Here is a 25153-nt window from a genome sequence, read left to right on the forward strand (position 1 = left end):
GAGAGTATTTTCAAGACTCTAAGAGGGAAGCATCATCATTCTGAAAACTTTCAAACATCTGATTTAAAAATTATCAAAAAAGAAATTTGATCAAATAATTGAGAACAAAGAGACGTGAGCAAAAAATTCAAACTTTGACTGAAATACTGAATTTATAATCAATGGTTGACACCATTCTATATTAATAATCTTTTAAAAATATAAATTATCACCTGTTAAATGGCTGTCCTTTGGTTTCAAATTTTTAGAGTAACATGCAGAACTTTAGAAATGCTAATAATCTCTCCATATGCCTCTTCTAAACTTTCAGCTTTATTTAGGATTCCATTTGCTCACCACTTCTGCCTGGCAATGTACCTAAATTGATATTCAAACTATTTAAACAATCCATGGAGAGGAGGGATATGTAGTCTTATGTGATGCCCTGAACAATACTTGTGTGCTTATGCTCCCAAATGGCGAAGGCTTACAGCAATGCATATAAATGACAGATGAGGGCAAGATTTCCTCTGACTCCTAAATATACCAAGAAGCTCTGTGAGCGTCATATGAAGCTGATCTGGAAAGTATGATCAGAAAGTCAGAGCCATGAAGAATAACATTCTAATTAGTCGAAGCCTATAACAGTGGTCTTCAAATGGGTCTATTTGTATTTCTGGGTACTTTCCAAGAATACACAGGCTTGGAAGTATTCCTTAAAATTAATGTATGTCTTTAATTTAATCTGCTTGAGGAAGTTAGAGTTCCTTTTCCTGTCCTACTTTCAACACTACTCTTCTCTCAACCATCCAAAATCTTATTTTAGTATACCATCCCAGAGTGTAAAAATATCTAAGAGCCAAACAAAAAGGTGAATCAAAATCCTGGTGTTGGTTTTGTAGAAAACGAATTACTCTAATAACCAGGTAACATATCTGCTTGCAAGTCAGGTGTCTTTTAGTCTTTGTGCTGAACAAAATTGAGGGAGAACATGATAACACTGTCAGACAAAAGACCCTAAAAAGTGATTTTCAATAACTGATTGCTATCTTACATTTGACATGTAAGATTTAAAACAATTGAATGACATTACACAACAGAATTCCTCAATTTTTAGGTACATATTTTATGCATAAGATTTTCAATACATATGTCTATAAAAATATCAACAATGGAATATAATTCATATCAAGCTGTTTTATTCTACCAATAAAGAAAATACATATACAGATATGTAAATTAATATTTAAAACTAGGCTAAGTCATCTATTTATCAAATTTATTTATGAAAAACATTACCTTATATGTGTACATATATATGTGTATAGATATTTATGTTCATGTATGTGTACACATACATTGTTATATTTTTGATTAATTTTGTATTGGAACCAATTTTAATGATAAATAAATCTAGGTCAGAAATTATAATATTTAACACTTTTTAAATAATTAAATACTAATTGCTAAAATACATAAGCATATCCATTTTGCATTTCTCTGTCATTTCATCAAGAAGCAGTGAATGGGGTGGCATGAAGTTGTCACCTATTTCCATTTGCTGACAAGCCTTCACTATCCCCATGTTCATTTCTCCCAGAATCATGGTAGCCAGTTTATGGTCTCCACCAAAAGAGACCTTTATGTGTGTGAGAGTGATTGCAGTCAGAGAAGCTGCTAGTTAGTTCCTAAAAAGAAATATTTAAACAGCAAAATGCATTACCAAATGTCACCATTAAAAGGTTGACCCACTTGATAACTGGTCTTAATCAAGTCCAGTTCATCAAAATGAATCTTCGGACTGTGCAGAGGAAAATCTATAAGTTTTACTCTTGGGGAGAGTGTGACTTTTTTGCAAAGAAAGAGATCAGATGGAAGCATATATCATTTGGTAAAATGTTTAATTTAGTTAGTGCAGTAATGTCTGCAGTAAGCCCAGAAGAAACAATACCATCTGAACTCTCGAAAAATATACATCATTAACTTTACAAAGTATTTATGAAGCCCCAACATTTGTATTTAAGGAACAAAATGGGTGGTCACCATAAATATAGTAAGAAAGAACATAAAAATAAATTTAATGTTAAACTTAATTAAATTTAGTATTAATATTAATGACAGTAAAAATGGGACAAATGATCACAGCCATGTCAATGAAACTCTCAGAATTAATCACATGAACTATGGCTTTTTCAAATGTTTTCATTGGCACCTTCATCTCATGCAGCTGTTAACTTTGTGAACAATCCTACAATAAAGAGGCCAATGTTTGCACTAATAGAAATATGCTTTTTTCTTTTAAAACAGGTTTCCTCATTGGTGGCACTTACCTTTTACAAATTCAGATCACAAAAGATTCAGAGATCTAAATCATTATATGGAACAGATACTAAATGGACCACATGAAGTTGCAAATGTATGTTACAACCTATTTTTTTCTATTTTTACCTAAAATATCAACTTCATACAGTATTATCAGAAATAATTTAGAATATTTTATAACTTTCTTTATTCATTCAATGAGTATGTATGTGTAAAGTACATGAACTGGGAACTCTGAAGCAGCTAAAAGGTATGGCACCAGGCCTCAAGTAACATGAAGTACCACAGGGTGCTCTAGAGTTTTAGGGTGGCATGAATTACTTCCAAGTGTAACAAGGGGTTTGAGGGAGAAGAGGTCATCTGACCTGGGTCTTCAACTCCAGGTAGGATTTAATAGAGTTGGCTTGGTAAAGAGTCTGGAACACAATAAAGTTCAGGAATAAGAAAAAACAGGAAAGAATTGCTTTAGACACCTATTGCTGTTGTGACCAATCACCACAAACATGGTGGCTTAAAGTTCTTTAAGTTCTGAAGCTCCAAGTCTAAAAATGGGGTTATGGAACTAAAACCAAAGTTTTGATGGGCCAGTTCTTTCTTTCATCCTTAGAGGTTGCCCGCATTCTTTAGCCTCCAGTAACACAGTGACACACTCAGGACTCTGGTCTATCTTCACATCTCCTACTTTGGCTCTGAGTTCCCTGACTCCCTTCTAAAAGGGCCTTAAGATTACATTGGGACTTCATGGATAATTCAGGACAATCTCTGACTCAAGATTCTCAGTTTATCAACAAAAGCCTCTTTTGTCGTGTAAAGTAACACACTCATAGGTTCAAGGGATTCGGACAGGGATATCTTGGGAGTAAATTATCTTGCCTATCATAGGGATATAAGAAAAAGTTCAAGGACACAATTCTGTTAGATTTCAATACTTGTGCAGTAAAAGTTTGGTGGACAAGCCAAGTTGTTCAGAACTAAAACTAAACCTTGGAGTTGTTTATCAGGATTCTCCAGAGGAATCTCCAACAGAATGTGTGAAAATATATTTATATATAGTGAAAGAATCCTATTTTACAGGATTATTGATATTTTTACTAACATTCATATATTTCTTCTATCTCTTTTTCTTAAAAATCCTATATAATACTAATCAACTTTATTTTGGCTAGCATTTGCAGGATCCAACAGTTTTCATCATTTTACTTCCCGTGTTTTTCTATTTTAATTACCACTCTTATAAGCAATATACATATGGGTCTCATTTTATATCTAGTAGCACAATCTTTACTTTTCAAGTGAATTGTTTAATTATTTACATTTGATATTGTCATCAATGTGGTGTGTGCGTGTGCGTGCATGCACGAGGTCTGTCATCTATTAAGTACTTTTTTTATGATCCTTCTGATGTGTTTGTTTCCTTATTCTTTCTTCAACTCTTTTTAAAGTATATTATTTATTATTTCATTTTTGTCCTGAATTGCCTCAGGATTTATACAGTCTTTCACTGTTGGGAATTGCCACAGAGATTGAAGCATGCATCCCTGATTTAAGTCTAATATAAACTAGTGCTATTATCAATCACACAATGATAAAAGATCCTGAGAACACTTTGTCTATTTAACTCATTTGTGTCTTGTATGCTACCAATAATAGGCATCCATAACCATATTTATAAACTGAAAAGGTCATTATAATTTCATATAATTGACATTCATTTAATTCTTTATTCTTGAGGGATATTTTTGCTGACTATTGCATATGAGTAACAGTAATTTTATTGAAAAGCTTTAAAGCTATCATTTCATTGTCTTTTAGCTTCCACTGGTTCTATTTTGAAGTTATGTCCTCTACTAGTTGCTTCATTGAGTACTTTTTTTCTTCTTTATCTGCCTTAAGTATTTTTCTGTTGCTTTTGGCTTCCCATTCTTTTGTTATAATGTGCTCAGGTGTGACACTATTTCTATTTACCAGGCTTGAACTTTAAGGCTTCTCATATTCGTGTAAGCATACACAAAAGTTCTCAGTAATTATCAAGCCAAATATTACGTATACCTTCTCCTTTTTTCTCTTTCTGTGGGACAGTAATAAAATAAGTGTTAAGCCTTCTAACTGTATCCTTTATGTCTGATAATTTTATACCTGTATTTTTTTATCCTTGTGTTTTACCCTGCCTCTTTCTCAGTAGTTTCTTCTGAACTCTCTTCTGAGTTATTAGTTCTTTTTATCTGTATTTATATTATTAAATGTATTTTTTGAGATTTTAATTTCAAATATTTTATTTTCAGTTTTAGAATGTCCATTTAGGAGTTCCTCAATTTTGCTAAATTCTCAGTCTTTTTTGCTATTTCTTTGCAAAAAAAATGGGCATTTTTAATATTAATTCAAACTCCAATATTGGTACAAACTGTATATATGATTATGTTCCTGCCATTTTCCAACTACATAGTCTTGAACCTGGTTATTTACTCATTAATTGTGGCCAGATGGTATACTGCAACATCATTTGTAGAAATAATTTGATCCTATGTTACTATTATCTTAGCGTAGAGAAGAATTATAAAAAGTGAAGAAATTAACTATCTAGGATTGCAATAATTCAATTGCAGCAATTCAGATTAGTCCAAACTAAAATGTAGTCCTATTTTTGGTTCATCTTTATTCCTCAGATATAGCCATTTGGGATCCAAATCTAAGGAGATCTACTGAGAGCCAACCTCTCAATGTCTCAACTGTTCCAAATTTAATGAGTAAACACCCATTAACAGAGCATGAGGCTAATTCCCAGGCTCCCATTCCTAAATCTATGTCCTCCCCCAGATTCTAGCTTGGCAACTCTTTACGATTTTGTTGGCCCTCTGATCCTTTCAAGTGAAATTTCAAAAACAAATGTTCAGCTTTTTCAATTATTCTCAGCAGAGTATTTGGGCTAACTGACCTAATATACTATTGACAAAAATGAGAGTCTAGAACTGCAGTCATCACCAAAGTCACCCCTCAGTTTTCAAAGGCATCTTTCAGTCTTATCTCTCTGTCCCTGTTCTGTGCTGGAACACAACCATTCTCTCAGAAAGTGCTATTGTAGGATCTAAGTCAGTGGTCACTTCCCATCCCCAAAAAGCATTTAAAGATTTTTTGTTGTTGTTAGGCTTGGTACTATTCACCAGAGATTCACAGAATAGTCTTAAAGATTGCAAGAAATCCCAGACCCCATTTCTGCCCTTCCTCTCATGTGGGCCAAAACAGACCTCTTAAGATCCCCCCTCCACCTACCCACACCCACACCCCCTAACACACACACACACATACCAGAGATGAACAAAGCTGATTCAACTCCTGATGCTTAAGAAGTTCTAATTTTCTTTGTTATTATGTGCTCCTGTTGCCATATTGCATGGAACATTCCTGTGAAGTGAAGGCCAAGTTCCAGAGGATGACAGAATCCTTCTGAGTTCCTGGACATATGCAGGGTTCCCACAGTGATTTATCAAGTACATTATCCCTAAGGAAAATGGGTGCGAGGTCTTTGGGCTGCTTTGTCTTTTGATGCAAGAATGGAGAACACTTATAGAATATTTTTGGCTAAACCACATATCTTGAATAAGTATTGTCACCAGTGTGAACCTATTTCTACTATTAATTATGCTAATCAACTAGTAACCATTTTTATAACTAAAAACTCACCTCTGACATTAAGTATGTTAATTAATAAAATGCTTTTTATCAATTGAGTTGTGAGTGAATAATAGAAGCAAGTGTACTAATTGCGTCTGGTAGGGGATTCTGATTGAAATACTGAGAGCCTTCTCTTTCCTCCTCCTCATTCCAACTGCCCCTAGTTGTGCATCCTTGATTAGGATATTACCAGGCCATGGCTGTATTCTGCAGTCTTAATTAAATGCCACTGGCACCTGGGTTATATCTTGACTTAAGAACAACATACATAATATCGTGCTGTATATGTAGACATATTCCAAAACAAAGTGGAAGCATTATAACAATGCAACAATTGACCTCATAACTAGAACTTACTAAGGGAACAAAGAACTCTGTTTTTCTCAGTTACAAATTCAATGACCTCTCCTCTTCTCTTGGATCTTGGAAAAAACTTTAAATGAAATTACTTGTTCAATCAGGGAATGAATTTCTTTAATCATATTCTGTACAATAGACCAAATCATTATACATCAAAGAAAACTCACTGAAATTTAAGAATACAACATACTCAAGCATCTCTTCAAAAATGCCTCCAGTGAAGCAGCACACTGATTCAATATGTCAACTTCTTTTTGTGCCTCTTAGGTAAGTAATATGGCTGATGGTATATAGACTTACCTAAAGAAGAAAATCCCCACAATTCAGATCAAGTGTCAGAAGGACTATTTTAGGAAACCTAGATTCTCAGTAGTGACTTCATTGGATTGAATATAGTTGGAAGCAAAATGTGAAACTTTTAAATTCCTTGTACCTAAGACATATAGTTTTCAAACTATATGGGAAAATCACCTTGAACCTTAAAAGAATGTATATTCTCAGCCCCAATCTAAATCCACTAACTCAGATACTCTCAGGAGGGGGCCAGTATTCTGAATTATTCGATTTTGGTCCATCCTAATGTTTAAAACCATTGTCTCAGACAGTAAATATCGCCCCCCCCCCACTTTTTCCCAGTTTGGACATGATCAGTCATTTGACCTCTTATATAGCAAGTACTCAAGTATCTTACCATATTATCAATTCTTACCAAATGTAGACTCAAAAACATTGTGCTGCAATATTATTTCAAGGCTGGTAGACTCTCAGCTGGAGATGCTGTTTTGTATTGAAGGACAAGTGCCTGAGCACTTAAGGAGGTCTGCTTAACTCAGTTCTGAGTGAGTTAGAGAAGGCATCCTAGAGTGTATGGCATTCAAGCTGGTCTTCAAGGGCAAGGAGCAGTTAATAAATAGGAATTGAGAAAAGTCATGCTACACAAAGGGAACTGCAAAAATAAGACATTATGGTTACATGTATGTCTCCTTTTCAGAAACTTAAAGAACTTAATGACTATGTTCTTCTCCATTTTTATTCCTTGTCTCACACAATTATTAACTCTTATCAATATTTATTATGCATTTTTGAATGAGTAAATGAATAATAGAATCATTAACATACATTAGCCTACAGGATTTGTGTTGCCACTCAAAGCTTGGGGATTGGAAGTTTGCATCTGAACGTGTTCAGCAGTGGTCTCTAAACTCGTTTATCGTGTTTCTTTTCTAAAGAAATTAGTTTATGTCTCCAAAGTAGATAATTTGCTTATTTATATATGATTTATACCCAAACTACTATATGAATAAGTGATAACATTTTAAAGCTTGTAGGAAAAAATTGTAAAATTTAGAAAAAATTTGTGGAGATATTACAATATAAATAGTACTTTTATATTTTCCCCCATTCCAGTGTTTAAGCCCACATGAAAACTCATGACAGAGACATCTGGCTCAGTAGAGAAGGATCTTGGGAATCCAGCCAAATGCCAGCTGTGGGACAGACTTCACTGTGCCTAGTGCCAAGCCCCTGGGCAGAAAGGATGAGCATTAAGAGTGCACTGAGTCATGATTGCAGCCTCAGAAAGATCACTCAGACCCTGCAGATAGTATTTGCAATCTGTCTGTTATGTGCAGAGGAAGAGATGAATAGTATGTGTTCACCATGAGAATAGACTAATATTGAAACTGAAGGTATAAACACTGTCACATGCATTTCTCCTCTTTACAAACTTAAAGAACTTAATGAAGCATATGTAAGCAGGAAGAGGAAACAAACATATATAATAATTTTTAAAAACAATGTTCAATAATAGAAAAGTGAGATATTATACTTGCATCCTCAATATAAAGTGTATAATATTTCTTTTGGGGAGGAGGGTACTGGGAAATGAACCCAGGGGTACTTAATCAGTGAGCCACACCCTCAGCCATTTTTTACATTTTATTTAGAGACAAGGTCTTACTGAGTTGCTTAGTGCATCACTAAATTGCTGAGGCTGGTTGTTAACTCACAATGCTCTTGCCTAAGCCTCCCAAGCTGCTGGAATTACAGGCATGTGCCACCATTCTCAGCTAGTGTATATTCTTTCTTGAGTGTATTTAGTCTTCTGTCTCAATAAATGGGAAATGGGAATGAGTTATGACAGAGGCTTCTTCCCTATAGGCTCAAGGCAACTTGATTCATTTTGTTGGGATCCAATTGATTTTTATATATACAAGGACAATATAGAATGTTGACATCTTAATGTCCCTTACTGGCTCTGACATTCTCTGAAGGTCATGTCCATTCACTTAAACTGTAGTCAGGGGCCACGGAAGTGGCATTTATCTGTAAAGGAAAGTGCTGAGGAAATGGTGGATGAAATTGTCATCTTTGCCTGCTGAATGCTGTCTTACTGATCATGTAAAGCTGTATAGAGACAAGGCCTTTGGGGATGAATCAGGAAATATACAGTAACTTGAAATTGTCAGGTTTTGGCCTATGGAGGCAGAGTGCAAAGTAAAGAGGCGTCTGGGTTCTGGTCATGATGTGAAGAAGGTAACTATTGAGATATCTGTATTCTCAAAAGGGCTTTCCACAGGAAATTCTTAAGTATATCTGCTTCCAAGATGAGTTAATACAGAAGTGTGAGAAGGGGACTGTCATGAGAGTGGAAAGCCAAGGAGCCAGGTATACGTAGGTAGGGAAGACCTGCAATGGTGCAGTTCAGCAAAGCTCAATGAATGTCACTGCCAGCGTACACATTGATGCATGGGAACATAGGAACAAAACCATGAAACATGGAGCCTGCAGTTTTCATCATACTTGCCTTTGCAAATGTGCTCAGTTAAAGTGATATTGTGGAGGCCCCAAAGAGAGATGTTTTCACTTTTTTTGTGTGTTGTTTTTAATCTCTGTTGGTCAGTATTTAGGGAAAGGAAGGCTGAAGAAATGTTAGGCACCATAATGTTTTTATCTTGGATTGAATTGAAGTCTAGGATTACAGTGGAAAAAATAAAATAAAGAGGGGAAGGGACTGGGACATAGGTCAGCAGCAGAGCACTTGCTTAGCATGCACAAGGCCCTGTGTTCCAGCCCCAACACCACAATAAAATAAAATAAAATGAAAGGAGAAGGAAAAGTAAGAAGAATCAAACACGAGGGACTATTGTGAAGCCATCGACTCTCAAAGTGCTGCGAATGGGAATACTGAAGCCACCTTCTGACAGTGGAGCTCAGAGGAAGGGGATCTCATCTAGTTCCACATTTTCCATATTAAATACACTGAAATTACAGTAGTTCTTTCTCTCAAAGTATCACCCTGATAATTTAGTTAATTTTTTTTTTCTTTTGGTGCTAGGGATGGAGCCCAGCGCCTTATTTTGTCACTGAGTTACACCTGTAGGCCCCTTTTAGCAGATTTTGCACAATGAGAATTTAGAGTACAGCACTTATATGAGGTATATAACCTACATCTCATTTATGAGTTGCCCTTTCTATTCTATAAAGTAAATAAAGCAGTGCTGGCACAATATATGTCAAATCAACAAAAATAAAATGTAGGTGCTGCAGAGCACTGGCATATTAGCTCCATTTTCAGAAATTCCTGTCTCAGTCATTCCACAGATGTTTTTTGATTGCCTGCTTTGCACACTCTCTGGCCATGGGCACTAGGATATTTCCTAGTGATCAATTCTCTCAGAATAAGCTAGGCAGGTTTTACAAAGTATGTTCAAAGGCCTCATCCTTAGAGATGCTAGTCGATAGGTAGAGGTGATATGTAGGTATCTGTGTTGTCTTTTAATAACCCAAGTGATTCAGAAGTTCAGGCCAGTTTGAGAAAATCTGTAGAAACTCATGAAAAGTAGAAAGCTGAGTCAGACCTAGATGCTGTCATTAAAAGCTTACAGTCTTTATCCTGTGTTGGAGAGTGCTAATGGCCTCATAAGGATTTCTGCAACATCTCATGTTGGGTTTTTCTTTCCCTTATTTCAAAGAATTTCACAAACTTTGAAATAATGCTCATTATATGGACCATACTGTGACAGAAAATAATGATGTCATCAAATGCAGATCAGCATTAGTAAGCAGTGTGCCCTAAGCACTCAGGTTCTCTGTGATGCATAATATAATCAATTTTTAATTACCTTCAAATGGATTTGCCATTGTAAAAGCTTTATGCATCTTCATGTTTGTAGATACTTCTCTGAATCTGTTTACATTCAGAAAATGAAAAAAATGAAAAAAAATTTAGGATTAACAAAACACTATTGCCTTAAAAATCACATAAACAATTCCAAAGTAAATCATGTTATTTTGGTATTTTTAAAATTTTGTTTTATTGGCACAGTTTTCTTTCCTCATATATATCTACAGAGTCTTTTTCATCAACATTAAAATCTATAAAGTCAGAGACATCCCATCACTAATTTTATTATGTGATATGAATCTAAAGGATGTTTTCAGGCATTCACAATTTTTTTACCACTTTCTAATAAAACAAAAGATTTAAAATTGATCTATAACATTTGCGCTGAATACTTCTGACAGGATAATTTTTCTCTATGATTCTAGAAAAAAGAAATCCTTCTAAAAATACTTTCCTTCTTTCATAATTACTTGTCATATAGCAGCATAGGAAGATCAAGTTAATCCTATTATGTATTAATACTAAAACTCATGTTCCTATACAGTATATTTATTCATAACTATTTTAAAACATTTTATATCATTATACATAACTTTATAAAGATTTTAAAATTTCTATTGAATGCTTACTATATGTTACACTCTAGATTAAGGCCCATAAATTGGTTGTAGAGAAGAAACTGAAGAGATAGAAATTATGCAAGATATATTTTACTCTCAATGAGTTTATAATGTTGTGATGTGTGCAAAAATTAACATAAATAATACATGCAGTGAGTGGAGAAAGGGGAGAAAAGGAAGTAGAAGATGCAGCTTGAATACAAAGTTAAGCAGTCTTTACTGTTTAAGATCAAATATTATTATGTGCCTGTCTGGGAGCATCCTCAACTCTAAGCAGGGTTGCTATTTGTCAGGGGAATGACATAAAGGCGGTGCTTTAAAGTGCAAAATCAGTTAAATTAGATGAGTCAGAGGTCTCTGGGGACTTGTCTAAAGATTCAAGAGCAGGCCAGTTGGAGGGAGGGATGTCTGCAACTAATTCTCTCTCTCTCTCTCTCTCTCTCTCTAATAAAGTACATGTAAACAAGCCACCATTAAAAACTATCCATCTCTTCTAATGAGTACATTTTGACAACCTTTTTCCATTTCTGCCTGACTTTTCTTTAACAAAACACTATTTAGCTTCACTCTCTTCCCCAAAACGAACATAAACTTTGTTTTTCCTTCAGTGTTTGTATTCAAGCAATTAACAGTGGTATTCACAAGAATTGCTTCTACTTCTTTAAATTTTGCTGTTTTGGTGAAATTGTGTACTAAACAAAATTTTTACAAAGAGTCATATAGATATGTCATAAAATTATACCGCAAATGATTGCAATGCCTAAACAAATGTGTACCTACATTTGAATTTAGCTGATATATGCAAACAGCTGCTGTTTATAACATTTTTAAAGCTATATGCATTGGAATATTTTAGTTCTTCTGGTTACTATTGCTCATTTCTGAAAGTCCCTTAAAATAAGGAATGATATCAGTTAAGGCTTAAGCAATGTTATTTTTTTAAGGCAGAAATCAAATGTCAAAATAAATCCAAATGGATAAATTCTATCTTAATAGTGAACATATGTTTCTTGTTCCCTGCTTGCTAAACCCAGATGTTAATTACTACATTTGTCACTACATTGCTCTTTTCTTATTTGGAGCTAGCTAAGATTACATTGCAGGCAGGATAAATGTCATATGTGTAACATCAGTAAAACCAAGATTATTTCTCACAGTCTGGTAAAATGCTGATGAGATTTTAGAAGATTCTGTAGAAGTTCACTATTCTTCATAAGGTCTTTCTTCTATGTAACTACAATGTGAATATGGTGGGTTAAACTACAAGAAAGACTGGACATTCTGACAAGCTGCTTTGTAAAAGAAAACAAAACAAAAACAATAATACAATTTCTGTTTAACTTTGATTTAAACCTTTTATGGGAATTCATTTTTTTAAATTCACATTTTTTACAATACTCCATGGTTTTTGAGAGACAGATTTAGCTTATTGTTTTAACTAACTAAAACTTGCAGCTAATTCTAGATCTTGGCTGGACAGTTAATAAATGAGAACCTGTAATGTGCTGTCTTTAAAGAGGGAAAAAATGAATCTCGGTGTTATATTACCTTTTTTTCTGGTATTTGCAAGTATTTTAGCTCTCTAGAATCTTTGACAACAAGAACATGTTCATATTATATAGAAAAAACACTTAGGTTTTGAATTGATTGACTCAGAGATCAATAATTTTAAATTGCAAATTGCAATGTAATTGGTAAACAAAATATGAGTAAGAACTCTGAACTTGACAAAATACACACTGATTCAGATTTTAATTTAAAATCATTCTATTGGCTATCAGACTTGTCCTTTATTGTCTACATTTTTCATTTAAAAGCACATTAGGCATTTAAAAAAAACCCATATTAGTTAAATAAACATCTATCCTAGCAAAGAAAGATTGTATGTAGGCTCATAGATCATTTCATATTACCCAATGCACTTACCTAAGCCCTTGGTATCAAAGACTTTTGATTCCCCAAGGCAAATGCCTATCATTCATTCATTCATTCATCAAATGTATAATGTTCTACATAGAAAGAATATTCCAAGTATTTAACAATTATTGGGGTACAAATGCTGACTAAGCAGGATGACTGGCAGCCATTAACCCACCTGTCTGGCCACAGTTTGAATTGACTGGATATTTACTATGAAGATGAGGCGGGGCAAGGGAAAATGAATAGTGGGGAGTAGGTCAAGCAGGAAGTTTGAATCTAAACACACCAAATTGAGCTGCCTGTAATACTTTTAGAGATATCAAGTGAAATATAGACATGTGGATACACATGTCTTCAACTGGAGTGGGGAGGGGAGTTTGACTGGAAGGATACATATGGCAGTTGTCAGCAAGTGTTTGATTATCAAAGCCATAAGACTGGAAGAGATTCCTTAGGGTGGGAATCTAAATATAAAAGAGAATCAGTCAGAGAACTAGACCATACATCACACCAATTTTAAAGCTTAAGAGGATAAAGGAGTATCAACAAAAGTTTCTGACAAGAAGCAACTGGTTGGATGGCCAAAGAGTGTGGTGCCTGGAGTTCAAGAGAAAAAAAAGTATTTCAAAGGAGAAGAAATAATGAGCTGTTTCAAATGCAAATGCAATGACTAAAAATTGAAAATGGATCACTGAATTTAGCAAAATAGATATCATTAGTGAGTTTAACAGGAACAGTTTGGTGGAACTTTTCGGAACAAAATCCTAATTGGAATGCATTCAAAAGAGAATGTAAAGAAATAGATTTGAGATAGAAAATAAAAAACAATTCATGCAGGATCTTTGCTCTAAGAATAGTTGGGGAATATAGTGTGCAGGGAAATGCAGGTCAAGGATTTTATTTATTGAAATAAATTCTGGCATATTTGTGTGCTGATTTAAAAAAAAAAACAGATTCATTTTGAAAGCAAAAATTGGTAATTCAAAAGACAAATGAGAACTTGGCTAGGGACAAGAGCAATGACCTTGAGTAGGCGAAGGATACCAGATCTCATGCCCAAATCAGTCTCAAATTAAAGCAGAGATAGCCTATTCATATAACAGAATAAAGAACACAGGCAAATAATATGATAGATATGTTTGTTGGGAGCTATGGAAATTTTTTTTTCTGTTTCTATTTTTTCAATCAAGAAATTTGGCCATGAGCAGAGTGAAGAAGGGAAGAGTTCAGGGAAGTGAAGATAAGGAATGAAACAGTCCTATGTGACTAGAAGAGTAAATGAGTTAATGGTATTTGTAGAATTGCCAGAAAATCCTGAAGACCCTCTCAAAGGTACTGACCATGTTGTTACAGTGAGACCAGTGAGCATGGCTGGATGTGTTTCTCTAGCAACATTTAGTAGCTTTGTTACAGTTTCAGAGTTGGAAGAAAATAACCAGAGTTGGGTTCTTTTTGCCACATGAATAATAAAATAAAGTAAGAAAGAGCCAAAAGAATTGAAAAGAGTTACAATAAATATGATCTGCGGAATCCAAATTGGCCAAGGAGGGACATGAAAACATGAAATGAATTAGGGCCAGTGAAATGGTCATGGAGTCAGGATATTTTTCTGAATTATATAATTAGAGGAAGACAGATGAAAAGGAGGAAGTGGGGTTAGTAGACTGAGAAGCTAGAAATCAAGACAAGGCTTTAGTCACTAGTCAAGGCAAATATGAAAGGAAAATTTGTAGAAACGTTACAACAAGGCTATTATTGAAGCAAGTGACTATGTACCGGGTTTAAAAATATTCAACAAGTGAAGTCTATGTAAATTAGTATAATCACTGTGGAATCAGTATGAAGAGTCCTCAAAAGACTAGGAATTGAACCACCATATGACCCAGCTATCCCACTCGTTAGCATTTATCCAAAAGAACTAAAATCAGTATATAATATTAGTATGTACATACCAGTATTAATAGCAGAGAAATTCAAATAGCCAAGATATGGAACCAGCCTAGGTGTCCATGTCCATCAAGAGATGAATGGATAGAGTGTGTATACATGCACAGTGAGTTCTAGTCAACTATAAAGAAGAATGAAATTAAGTCATTTGTGGATAAATGGATGGAAGTGGAAAATACCATGCTAAGTGAAATAAGCCAGACCCAAAAATCAAGGGCCAAATGTATTTCCTCATATGCAGAAGTTATAAAAAATAAAATACAAATAAGAAAATGTGATCTCATGAAAATAGAAAGATTGGTAGAGGAAAAGTAGAGGAACAAGGGGAGGGAACAGGGAATATCTAAGTGTCAAAGTCAATCAAATTATATGAATGTTTGAATATATCACAATTAATCCCAGTTTTGTGTGTAACTATAATACACCAATGAAAAAAATAAATAAATACATGTAAATAAAAAGAAAGAAGATCAGAAAAAAAGGAGAATGGGGAAGGAACAGGGGGAAAGGCAGGGAGGGAAAGGAGATACTGCATTAAATTATGTTACATGCACATATGAATACATCACAATGAACCCTACTAATATATATTAGAGTGCACTAATAAAAACATGAAAAAGAAAGAGTAAATATATAAAAGGAAATGAAGTTCAGTGACCCAGAGATCCATCCACAGGCAAGTTCAACAACCCAGGATAGAGGACAGTACAATCAGGCATTTTTTATAAAGGAAAAAAGAGCAGAAGTTAGAAGAGCAAGGTAATAAGAGAAGGTCCAGGTCCATCCATGACCAGGACTCCAAAGGGAATAATGGGAAGGAACACAGTTTCCACTTCAAAGACGTGAAGGAGAAGCAGAAGAGAATGCTTAGGGAATTCAGTTGTTTGAGCACCTAAGGGATCTTGCTGATGGCATTCTCCAGGACTGATGTCTTCCCCTCTTCCAAACACCTGTGATTGTGCTGCATTTCTGCTTAAAATCCACTGATCAGTAGAAATTTCAGATAAACAACAAATCTTTTTTAGTGAAAGTATGTCCCAAATATAACCTGGGTATCCTATGTTTTTATTTATTATTTATTATATCTGGAAACTCTACAAATGGGGAACCCTGATATGTATGGCTATGTATCACTGTAAATATAAAAAAAAATGGCACCTCTAGATTTGTGCAGTATTCAACTTATACAACTAAATGTAGCCACACTGCTTGAAGAGCAATACAACCCCAGCTGCAAATACCAGTGCATGTTTTCAGTGACAGCAACTCTTCGCCAAACTACCTAATCATGTAATGTGCCCAAAAGTTATGGTATGCCCGTATGCAAATAAAAATCTAAGAAAAGTAAGTCATTGATTAGTTTGAGATAGTGCAGTGTTTTTTTTTTTTTTATCATCTTCATCTGACACTGGATCATATTTATTCTCAAGGAAAAAAAAGATCTGTTTCAATAAAGAATTAGTATTTAGTATATCACCTACACCTAGAATTATAAATGAGAACTTCATGGATGTAACGACAGTGTAATCCCAAGGGAACAATTAGCTAGTGGTGACATTTGAGACACTAATTGTAAAGATATCTTGCCTAGTATTGAAGTCTAATAACTAGTGGATGGTAAGGTCAAACTTTCACCAAAAATGAATAATTGACTATTTGTCAAAAGACTAAAGGAGGTCAAATTTTCTCCAACAAATTCTGCACACTCTGAGGTTTGATTTTAAACTTTCCAAAAAAAATACTTGATGTGGTTGGCTCCCTGAATACAGATTGATTTCTTAAGAATAGGCTCCTATTAAACTACCATACAAGAGATCAATGCATAGAGCTACAAATGGATAACTGTCTAATTTATGAAGAATACGTTCATTAGAAACCAACATAGTCTATATTTGAAGTCAGATATTTGTTTCTGTGACAGCATTTATTGAATAGAAATACTGTAAAACTATGCATAAGTGAATTACTCACCATCTCTGCTCTTGTATCTCACTGGCTGATAAGAGGAGAGCGCATGAGAAACTTTGAGCAAATTGGTGGATAGGGTGGAAAGAAAGGAGAAAGGAGCATCCAGGAAGACAAGGAGGTTAGATCATGACACATCTGATGAAATAAGTATAAATCCACATAATTAATCATAAAATACCAGAGGGGAAGTAGTGGGAGACAAAGATAGGGAAATGAACAAGAGCCCAATCAAGAAGAGTCTTACAAGCCTTCTTAGACTGTTGATCTTTCCTTAAGAGTAATGCAGATTTTAAGACATTTAATTAATCTGAATGATTAGCTTGCCCATTGTGTGGAGAAGGGATTGGAACAAAGGGCAGCAAGATAACAGATAGGACTTTCTGCTGTTGCCTAGGTGAGAACTGACACTGGAACTAGGAATATGACAGTAAATCAGGAAGGAAGAAATGTAAGTGGGACGCTTAGGAGGTATGATCTATGGGACTCAGCAATTAATTTTAAGGGTGAGGTAGAAAAGATAGAATCAAAGAAAGTACACTCTATTGTTAACCAGAGCACAGGAGAAGCAGAAAATTGAAGTGAAGGGAAAGAAAACGCATTTAGCGATATACTTGCTGGGTTTCAGTTATTAGAGCAAACAAAAATCCAACAAAGAAGTATTTTGATTTGAGCTGAGGTTTAGGGAATGAATCTGGAATAAAGACTTAGATTAGTGCCTCATTATGGATACCACCAGAAATAATAACATTACCCAGAAAGAATACATTGGAGTAATGACAGATAGACCTACATGTGAGGAACATTAACACTTAACTTACAAGCAAAGGGAAAAAGAACCTGAAATAAGAGATGTCAGGACAAATGGAAGAGAAACTGAGATATAATAAAAAGAAAATGAAAAAGAGCCCATCACCAAAAATCAAAAACCTAGATAAAGGCCAAGGAAATCCCTACAGGATTTGGAAAGAAAGACATTTTTTAAAAAAGGAAAAACATGGTTAGAGATAGAAATAAGAGGATCTTCCAGGGACAATAAGTATGAACATGCAAGTGGTGGATCATAAAGTGAATAGAAAAAGAAGTGGAACTGGTGTGAGTTCAGGCAACTCTTCCCTTATACTAGTTTACATCAGGGAAGAGAAATATGTCACAGGATATTAATGACAAAGTGTCATTGATGCGTGAATAGGCTTTGCAGGTTTGACTCATCTGTCCATTAGTTATTAACATGGAGAGAGTTGACCACTTTTTGCACAGATAAGAAAAAGGATGAAGATGCTTAGTTATCTATAGAATGTTCTACAAGGTTCCCATGAGGTGAAGAGAATAGAATCTAGGACATAAATAAGAATCTGCATTAAATGATTTTCTAGTGCTGCCATAACAAAATACCACAAACCGGGTGGCTTAAAAACAAGACTCTCACTCTCCTTGTACTCCCGGCAGCTAGAAGTCTGAAATCCAGGTGTCTGCAGGGTTGGTTCCTTCTGATGGCTGTGAGAGAAGAATCAGTTCCAGGTCCATCTTCCTGGCTTGCACATAGCCATCTTCTCCCTGTGTCTCTTCACATTATCCTCCCTCTATGTGTGTCTGTGTCCAATAACCTTTTTTTATAAGGACACCAATCATGTTGGATTAGCAGCTCACCCTACTTCTGGATGAGCTCATCATAACTGTCCTAGCTACATTGGCAATGGCGCTATTTCCAAAACAGATCATATTATGAGGTCCTGGGGGCGAGCACTTCAATATGTGGATTTGGTGCAGAGATTCAACTCAACCTGTAACAGATGGAAAGCAAGACATTTGTTCCACTGATATTAGGAGAAAAGAGAAAGCATCACTGTGTGAGTCTGCAGATTTTATGGCAGGAAATATAGGAATTTCCATCTGCGATTTGTAGTCTCTGAAGTGGAGACAAAGTCATTGGCAGAGGAGACAGAGTTGGAAGTTAAAATATCCTAAGGGAGGTTTGAAAGAGCTGTTGCACAGAATGAGACGGCTGACCAGGCAGCCTGTGAGGCAGCTTTGACAGTTACTGCATCAGACTATAAGTAGAGGAAATAATCAATTATTCAGTGTGCCCTTTATATAATAATGTAAAATCTCCTGGGGGAGGCTACTTTGGTTATATAATGGCTTACAACAAAATGTGTGACAATTCAGTAAAGAAAAGCTCTTCTCAGATTCACCAAACAGCCATTCATTTGGAGCTTAGGTTCAATGCCGGTTTGTGATCATCCCTATTTTTATAGATGAAATTATATATAACTGGAATTTCCATTAAAGTATTTGACGTAACATGTTTCCTCCCCTAAGCTGTTCTCTAAAGAGAGAGATCACCTTATACATCTCTCTGGTTCTAAATACCCCAAACCTTCCTCCATGCCAGAGATTGCAGCAGGCACCCAGTAACAGATGGAAACTTCAGTAGTGGTTACTGGATGAGTGAGTATCTGTGTCCTGCAAGGAGTAATTTTTCTCAGAAAGCCTGTCCAAAGATATATCTTGCCTCAAAGAGGGAGGTGTAAGATTCAAGTATAATTTACAATTCCAGAATGTAAACATTTATGGTGCACTCTTGAAGAAATGTAACCTCATAAAAGATGGTTTGACTTAGGGTAAAATGACTTTGAATTAGTATTTTGAATGATTATTGAATTGTTAAATTTATTAGTTCTCTGCTTTTGAAATCTATAACAGGAATCTCTAAAAAGATCACATATAAGTGGCAATGTCTTCATACAACTGTGATCAGCATGTAAGAAATGAAGAGATATCATATTTTATCTTATTTTTCAGAGTGATTGTGTGCTCCGTTTTTTCCTCTCTGAACCTGTGCAACATGCAGTTGAGGAACCTTCACTTTTGGACCTAGGCAAGTAGATACATCATTATTAATCTATGCAGTGGTTGGATTTGAATACAATTGTATAAAAATATCTAACTATAATATTTTCAATTTTCAAATTAAAATATCCTTTTAAGACCAAAGCCTTAATCATTTTTTCCTAACCATTTCTAAAGCATTTAACCCCTTTAGGATATGCTCTTCAAGTTGATTAAACTTAAGTGTATTTGTACAGCTGTAGTAGCTATATGTCACACTACTAATACATTTCAATTACACTGGGTTAAAATTATCAGAGATAGAATTCCTGATTTCCCCTGCAAGTAAGTCTTATAATATATATGGCAAAAATAGTGATCATGAGTTAATCTAGCAGGTTCACTCTTAGCGTTCAATAATACTCAAATTTCTTTGCAGAGTCTTACTGGGGTGCCAAAGTAACCCAGTAAAATCACTCACCCTATTCTCTTCCACATGTGTACTATACTAATTCTAATTAACATTTCTATAATTTCTCTTAGATTAACAGACTCTTTTTGAAGGTTTTATCAATTTAAATGTTTGTAATATAATTCCATTGCAAAGAACAGCCATCCAATAATATACTAGTTTTTTATCTCAGGATTTCCAAACCCATCGTCTGCTTTTCACTGACCTTTCAACTCTACCTTCATGTTATCTACATCTACCTTCTTATTCTCTGTGTTTAAGATTAGGCCCATCTGCTCATCACCCCTGCTATGTCTGACATCCTACTTAGTAGTAACTAAGTAGACTAGATCAGGTTGTGTAGTATAATTGTTTATTAAGTTGTACAACTGTTTGCATCTGCCTTGCTTTTCCTCATCAGCTGAAAGTAACTTTAAATCAAGGACTGACTTCCACATTGTATGCTGCTCTATATTTTACAAATTCTAAATCAATGCAGGAGGACTGGACCTCCTTTTTCCGTCCATACTTCGCTCATCATCTGACATCACTCTCCAAGATGCTTTGCTTGTATAGACAAACTATAAACAATATTTAGTAAATAAGGCAATTTCTTATATTTTATAGCACTTCCCCAAGGAATAATTATGCCCATAGTATAAAATATTTCTATTTTTTGTCATAATTCACAAATAACTATCTTTTAAAAATTCTAACTGGAGAGATTTTTCTGTTTACAATATGAACTTAAAGTATCCAAATTTTGAAAACAAAACAAGCATGAGGTGGTAGAATTCTAGAGATTTTAGACAAAAATAGAACTAGATAGTCTATTCCACCATTAAACTTCCTCAGGAAAATATTTTCTCTGTTTCAAGAAATTTAACTTCTGATCATTGTCAAAAATTTTAGTTTTGCTTATAGCATTATTTCTTTGAAAGATATTTGGAAACACATTTGCAGACAAAAAAATTCAGATTATCTTTACAAGAACTAAAGTGGTTGGTCGAGAATTTTTTTCTATATTTTCAAATTTCTTACATCTTCAGTACTCAAGATTTGTTTCAGCAGAGATGAATGACAAAATATTTGATCCTAGATATTTTTAGATTATAGGCTACTTACTGAACATTACCTATTATCTTAAATGATAGAACCCCAGCTTCCAAGCAGAATATGCAAATTGCCACAACAAACAAGGATTAGCAGGAAGTTGTTCCTTGTTCTCTTCAAATTATTTCCTCTTACATATTTCTGAATGCTTAATCCTTTATCATAGAATAAAAGTTGATTCTAAGCAAGAAGCACATTTATTTTAAGCACTATACTTGTTCATGAGCTGAAAATTAAAGTTTGTGTTGTTAAGTAATTAAAGGGAAAAATTATTCAAGTGTATTAAAATACTGTTTTACATAGAACGACCTTAAGTAAAAATCCCAGAATTTACCATTTGATCATCTCTACCAGTTAATTCAGAGGTGGATTCTGCATACCTGTGCATGTAGGCACATGACCTTTAAAGATTATCTTAGCAATACTGTGTCACGCTGGGTCTGGAAGACACTAATCATCCTTTGCCTTTGCTCATTAACTAAACTTGGTAGACCAACAGAATTTATTTTTTCCAATGACAATCCAATCATCCCTGTTCTCTACTAAAATCTTCCCTGTGGCAAGACCAACTTTATGCATTTGAGACCAGCACAGTCACAAAGGGTAGGGGATTAAGAAAGCCCTACACTTGGTTTAAAACTTTGGAGTCAGTTGAAATTCTTGGTAAGTTATGAAAAGTTCTCCACAGTTTATTTTGCTCTAGACCTCACAAACATATAGCTAATAAATATTAAAGTCCCAAACATGACATCCCAGCAAAATCTAGTACCTGCCAATTTCCCTTTCAAAACTACCATCAGTTCATCTCCCTCTTCATTTCTGTCTTTTTCTAGTTCCTCAGTTAGATGAACATCCTTAGTACCTCACCAATGCAAGAATCTGCCTGGATCACTGACTCTTATTCCTCTTTATCAATCCTTTCACGTGCCCTTCAGATTTTAACTCAAGTATCTTTGCTTTACTTTCCTGTGATGTTATTTCTTCAAAACACTGGTTTCAACGATGAATCTGGCACATTTGTTCTTTGCAACCTAGAAATCTCTGAAGGGATGATCCCTGTCTGTAGGCATACTATGGCATTCCCAAAGCCTAGCCCAGTATCTGGCCTACTCTGGATGCTCAATAAATAATTCCTGAATAAATGATTTATGACAGAAAGAACAACCATGAAAGCACATTGATATTCTCTATCAACATAGTTTGTTTGTAAGTTTTATAAAAAGGACAAGAGACAGAAAATGAAAATTCAAAATGATGCTGTTCCTTCCTACACTCATTACTTCATGTGAAAAGGTCCTGGCACAAGACAGTCAAGGCCTCCCAACCACAAGAGTTCTCTTAAAATATCACCTGGGGACAAAAAGTAAAAGATTTTCCACAGATTATTACATTAAATATTATAGAGTTAATATCAACCAAAGTACTAACCAGAAAGTAGCTAGATTTTATCTTAAGCAATATTTTTTAACTCCCTAATGACATGACCCTGTATATTATTCAGAAATGGACAAGCCTCTGTGTCATTTAGTTTCATATTACAGTAATAAAATACCTGATATAATCGACTTAAAAAGAGGAAAGGTGTATTTTGGCTCACAATTTTTGAGGTTTTAATCCATGGTCAATTGATTGTTTCCTTTGGGCCTGTGGTGAGAAACTCTATCATGGTGGGATCATGTACATAAACAAAGCTGCTCACATCATGGTGGCTGAGAAGCAGAGAAAGAGGAAAAAGGGGTAGGGCTCAGGTTCCAGTAGTCCCTCAGGGCTCACTCCCAATGACTAAACTTCCTCCAGTAGGTCTCCTCTCCTACAGGTTCTACCACCTCCCAACAGCACCACGGGTTGAGGACCAAGCCTTCACCACATGGGCTTTTGATGAATATATACCCAAAACATACAGCTTCCAGGCCAAATAATACTTCACACACACGGAAATAAAATAATCTATTGGCTACCACTAAACAGCTCTGACACACAAAAGACAGATTTTTATCAAAGTACAGACAAAAAAACATAGGCAATGAAGTAGAACATGTCGGTGACAATTGTCAGGGTTAAGAGGATGAGTTAATGAGCATGTTTAGACAACATTGATAATTAAAATGATTGCAAACACAAGCTTTCAATCATTATCCCACATTACTACTTCCACTTTGAGGGGTTAATTTTAAAAGGAACTTTTTTCATTCAGTACATGGTCTCACTGGCTAATCGGCTAGTTACTTGCTCTGGACAAAGCCAGATTGGTTACGGAATTTGATTTTTCACTTTAAATTTTAATGATATGCTGTTTGATAGGGGGAATAAGCTCTGGTGCCTATGATACAGCAGGGTGAACATAATTAACAATAATATATCTCAAAATATTGAGAAGAGAGAATTTTGAATGTACTCACCATAAAGAAATGATAAAAGTCTAAGGTGCTGGGTATACTAATGGATAACTGAATTGATCACTATCCAGATAATGTATACATGAATCAAAACACCACACTGTACCTCATAAATATGCACAAATATTATGTGTCAACAAAAAATAACAAAAATGTTAGTGATATGGGAGGACAAGAAGGAAAAAAAAGAAATACTTGTATTAAGTTGTTTTAGAAATATTAAACTTAAAGCTTTAAAACCATATCAATTTTTGCTATATTATAGCATATATCCTTGTGTTTTTAATTAGGAAAATATTTTAAACTTACTTGTGACTTATCTAGGAAAGATGGAAAGAAGACAAATTAAAGGGCTTTCTTTAATTACTTCATCGCTAACAGCTGGCTGTTGAAGGATATCACCAAATCCCAAGAAATCATGCAATAAATTTATGCATATGTAATGTTAGTGTTAGGGAAATGCTAAGAAAATTCACAACACTGAATAACCAGGTGGTAAATGCAAATAGAGCAAGAAAGATGATGCACACTGACTTGATCTTCGATTCTATTAAGTAACAAATACCGTCAAAAGAACTAAAAGTCTAAGGCTATTAAACAAAGGTAAATACCAAAAACAGTATTGCAACTTTCCTAAATATCACAAATATCTAAAAGTTAAAAAAACAATTAGTGAAAGACTTTCTTTAAAGACAAAAACAAAAGTATAAAATAATAAGATCCATGAGAAAGCATATTACTAAGTGTAGATGGGCTTAAATGATCTATTAAAGATTTTTTTCAAACTAGTGGAAAAATGCAAATAACAACTCTATAGATAATGTGAAAATATGTCTAAAATGAAGTGATTTTTTAAAAGTTTGAAAATTATAATATAGCTATAGGTATTTTAGGTAAATATAATGAAAAATCAGTTATTACAATTTTTTTATTTTTTTAATTGTAGTCAGACACAATACCTTTATTTTATTTATTTATTTTTATATGGTGCTGAGGATCAAACCCAGGGCCTCCTACGTGCTAGGGGAGCGCTCTACCACTGAGCCACAACCCAGTCCTAGTGGTTACAATCTTAATAAAGAAGGTAGTGTTTAGGCCAAAAAACATTCATGTAAACAAATAACAGAGTATAATGATTGCAAGCACAAGTGAGTATAATTCTCAAATAAATATATGAGCGGTTCTGACTGCATATCAAATAATATGGCAGCAACATACATAAAGCAGAAATTATGAAACACACAAGGAGAAACACAAAATCACATTAGCAGTAGGATAGTCTTCTAATTTATGAAAGACCAAATTAAAAAAATAAAGTAGATCCACCGAAAATCTGAATAATAAAGTTAATAAAGCAAAACTGATGAATTTATGTCAAATTCTTTATCTTGAAAATAGAGAATATATATCCTCTTGAAGTGCCTGTGAGTCTTCATGAAAATAGAGTCTATAT

At 34.6% G+C, this 25153-nt stretch overlaps 1 protein-coding gene across 2 annotated transcripts in view; it reads left to right on the top strand.

Moving 5' to 3' along the window:
- The window catches only part of Pik3c2g (phosphatidylinositol-4-phosphate 3-kinase catalytic subunit type 2 gamma), a 330538-nt gene that overhangs the window by 261037 nt on the left and 44348 nt on the right, over positions 1–25153 (top strand). For both annotated transcript variants that reach the window (XM_076852711.1, XM_076852712.1), the window contains 2 exons: positions 2287–2395; positions 19714–19789. In XM_076852711.1, coding sequence (XP_076708826.1) covers positions 2287–2395; positions 19714–19789 — 185 coding nt within the window. The remainder of the gene's footprint in view (positions 1–2286; positions 2396–19713; positions 19790–25153) is intronic.

This window comes from Callospermophilus lateralis, chromosome 4 (assembly GCF_048772815.1).
Source record: "Callospermophilus lateralis isolate mCalLat2 chromosome 4, mCalLat2.hap1, whole genome shotgun sequence".
In the NCBI taxonomy this organism is placed as follows: domain Eukaryota; kingdom Metazoa; phylum Chordata; class Mammalia; order Rodentia; family Sciuridae; genus Callospermophilus; species Callospermophilus lateralis.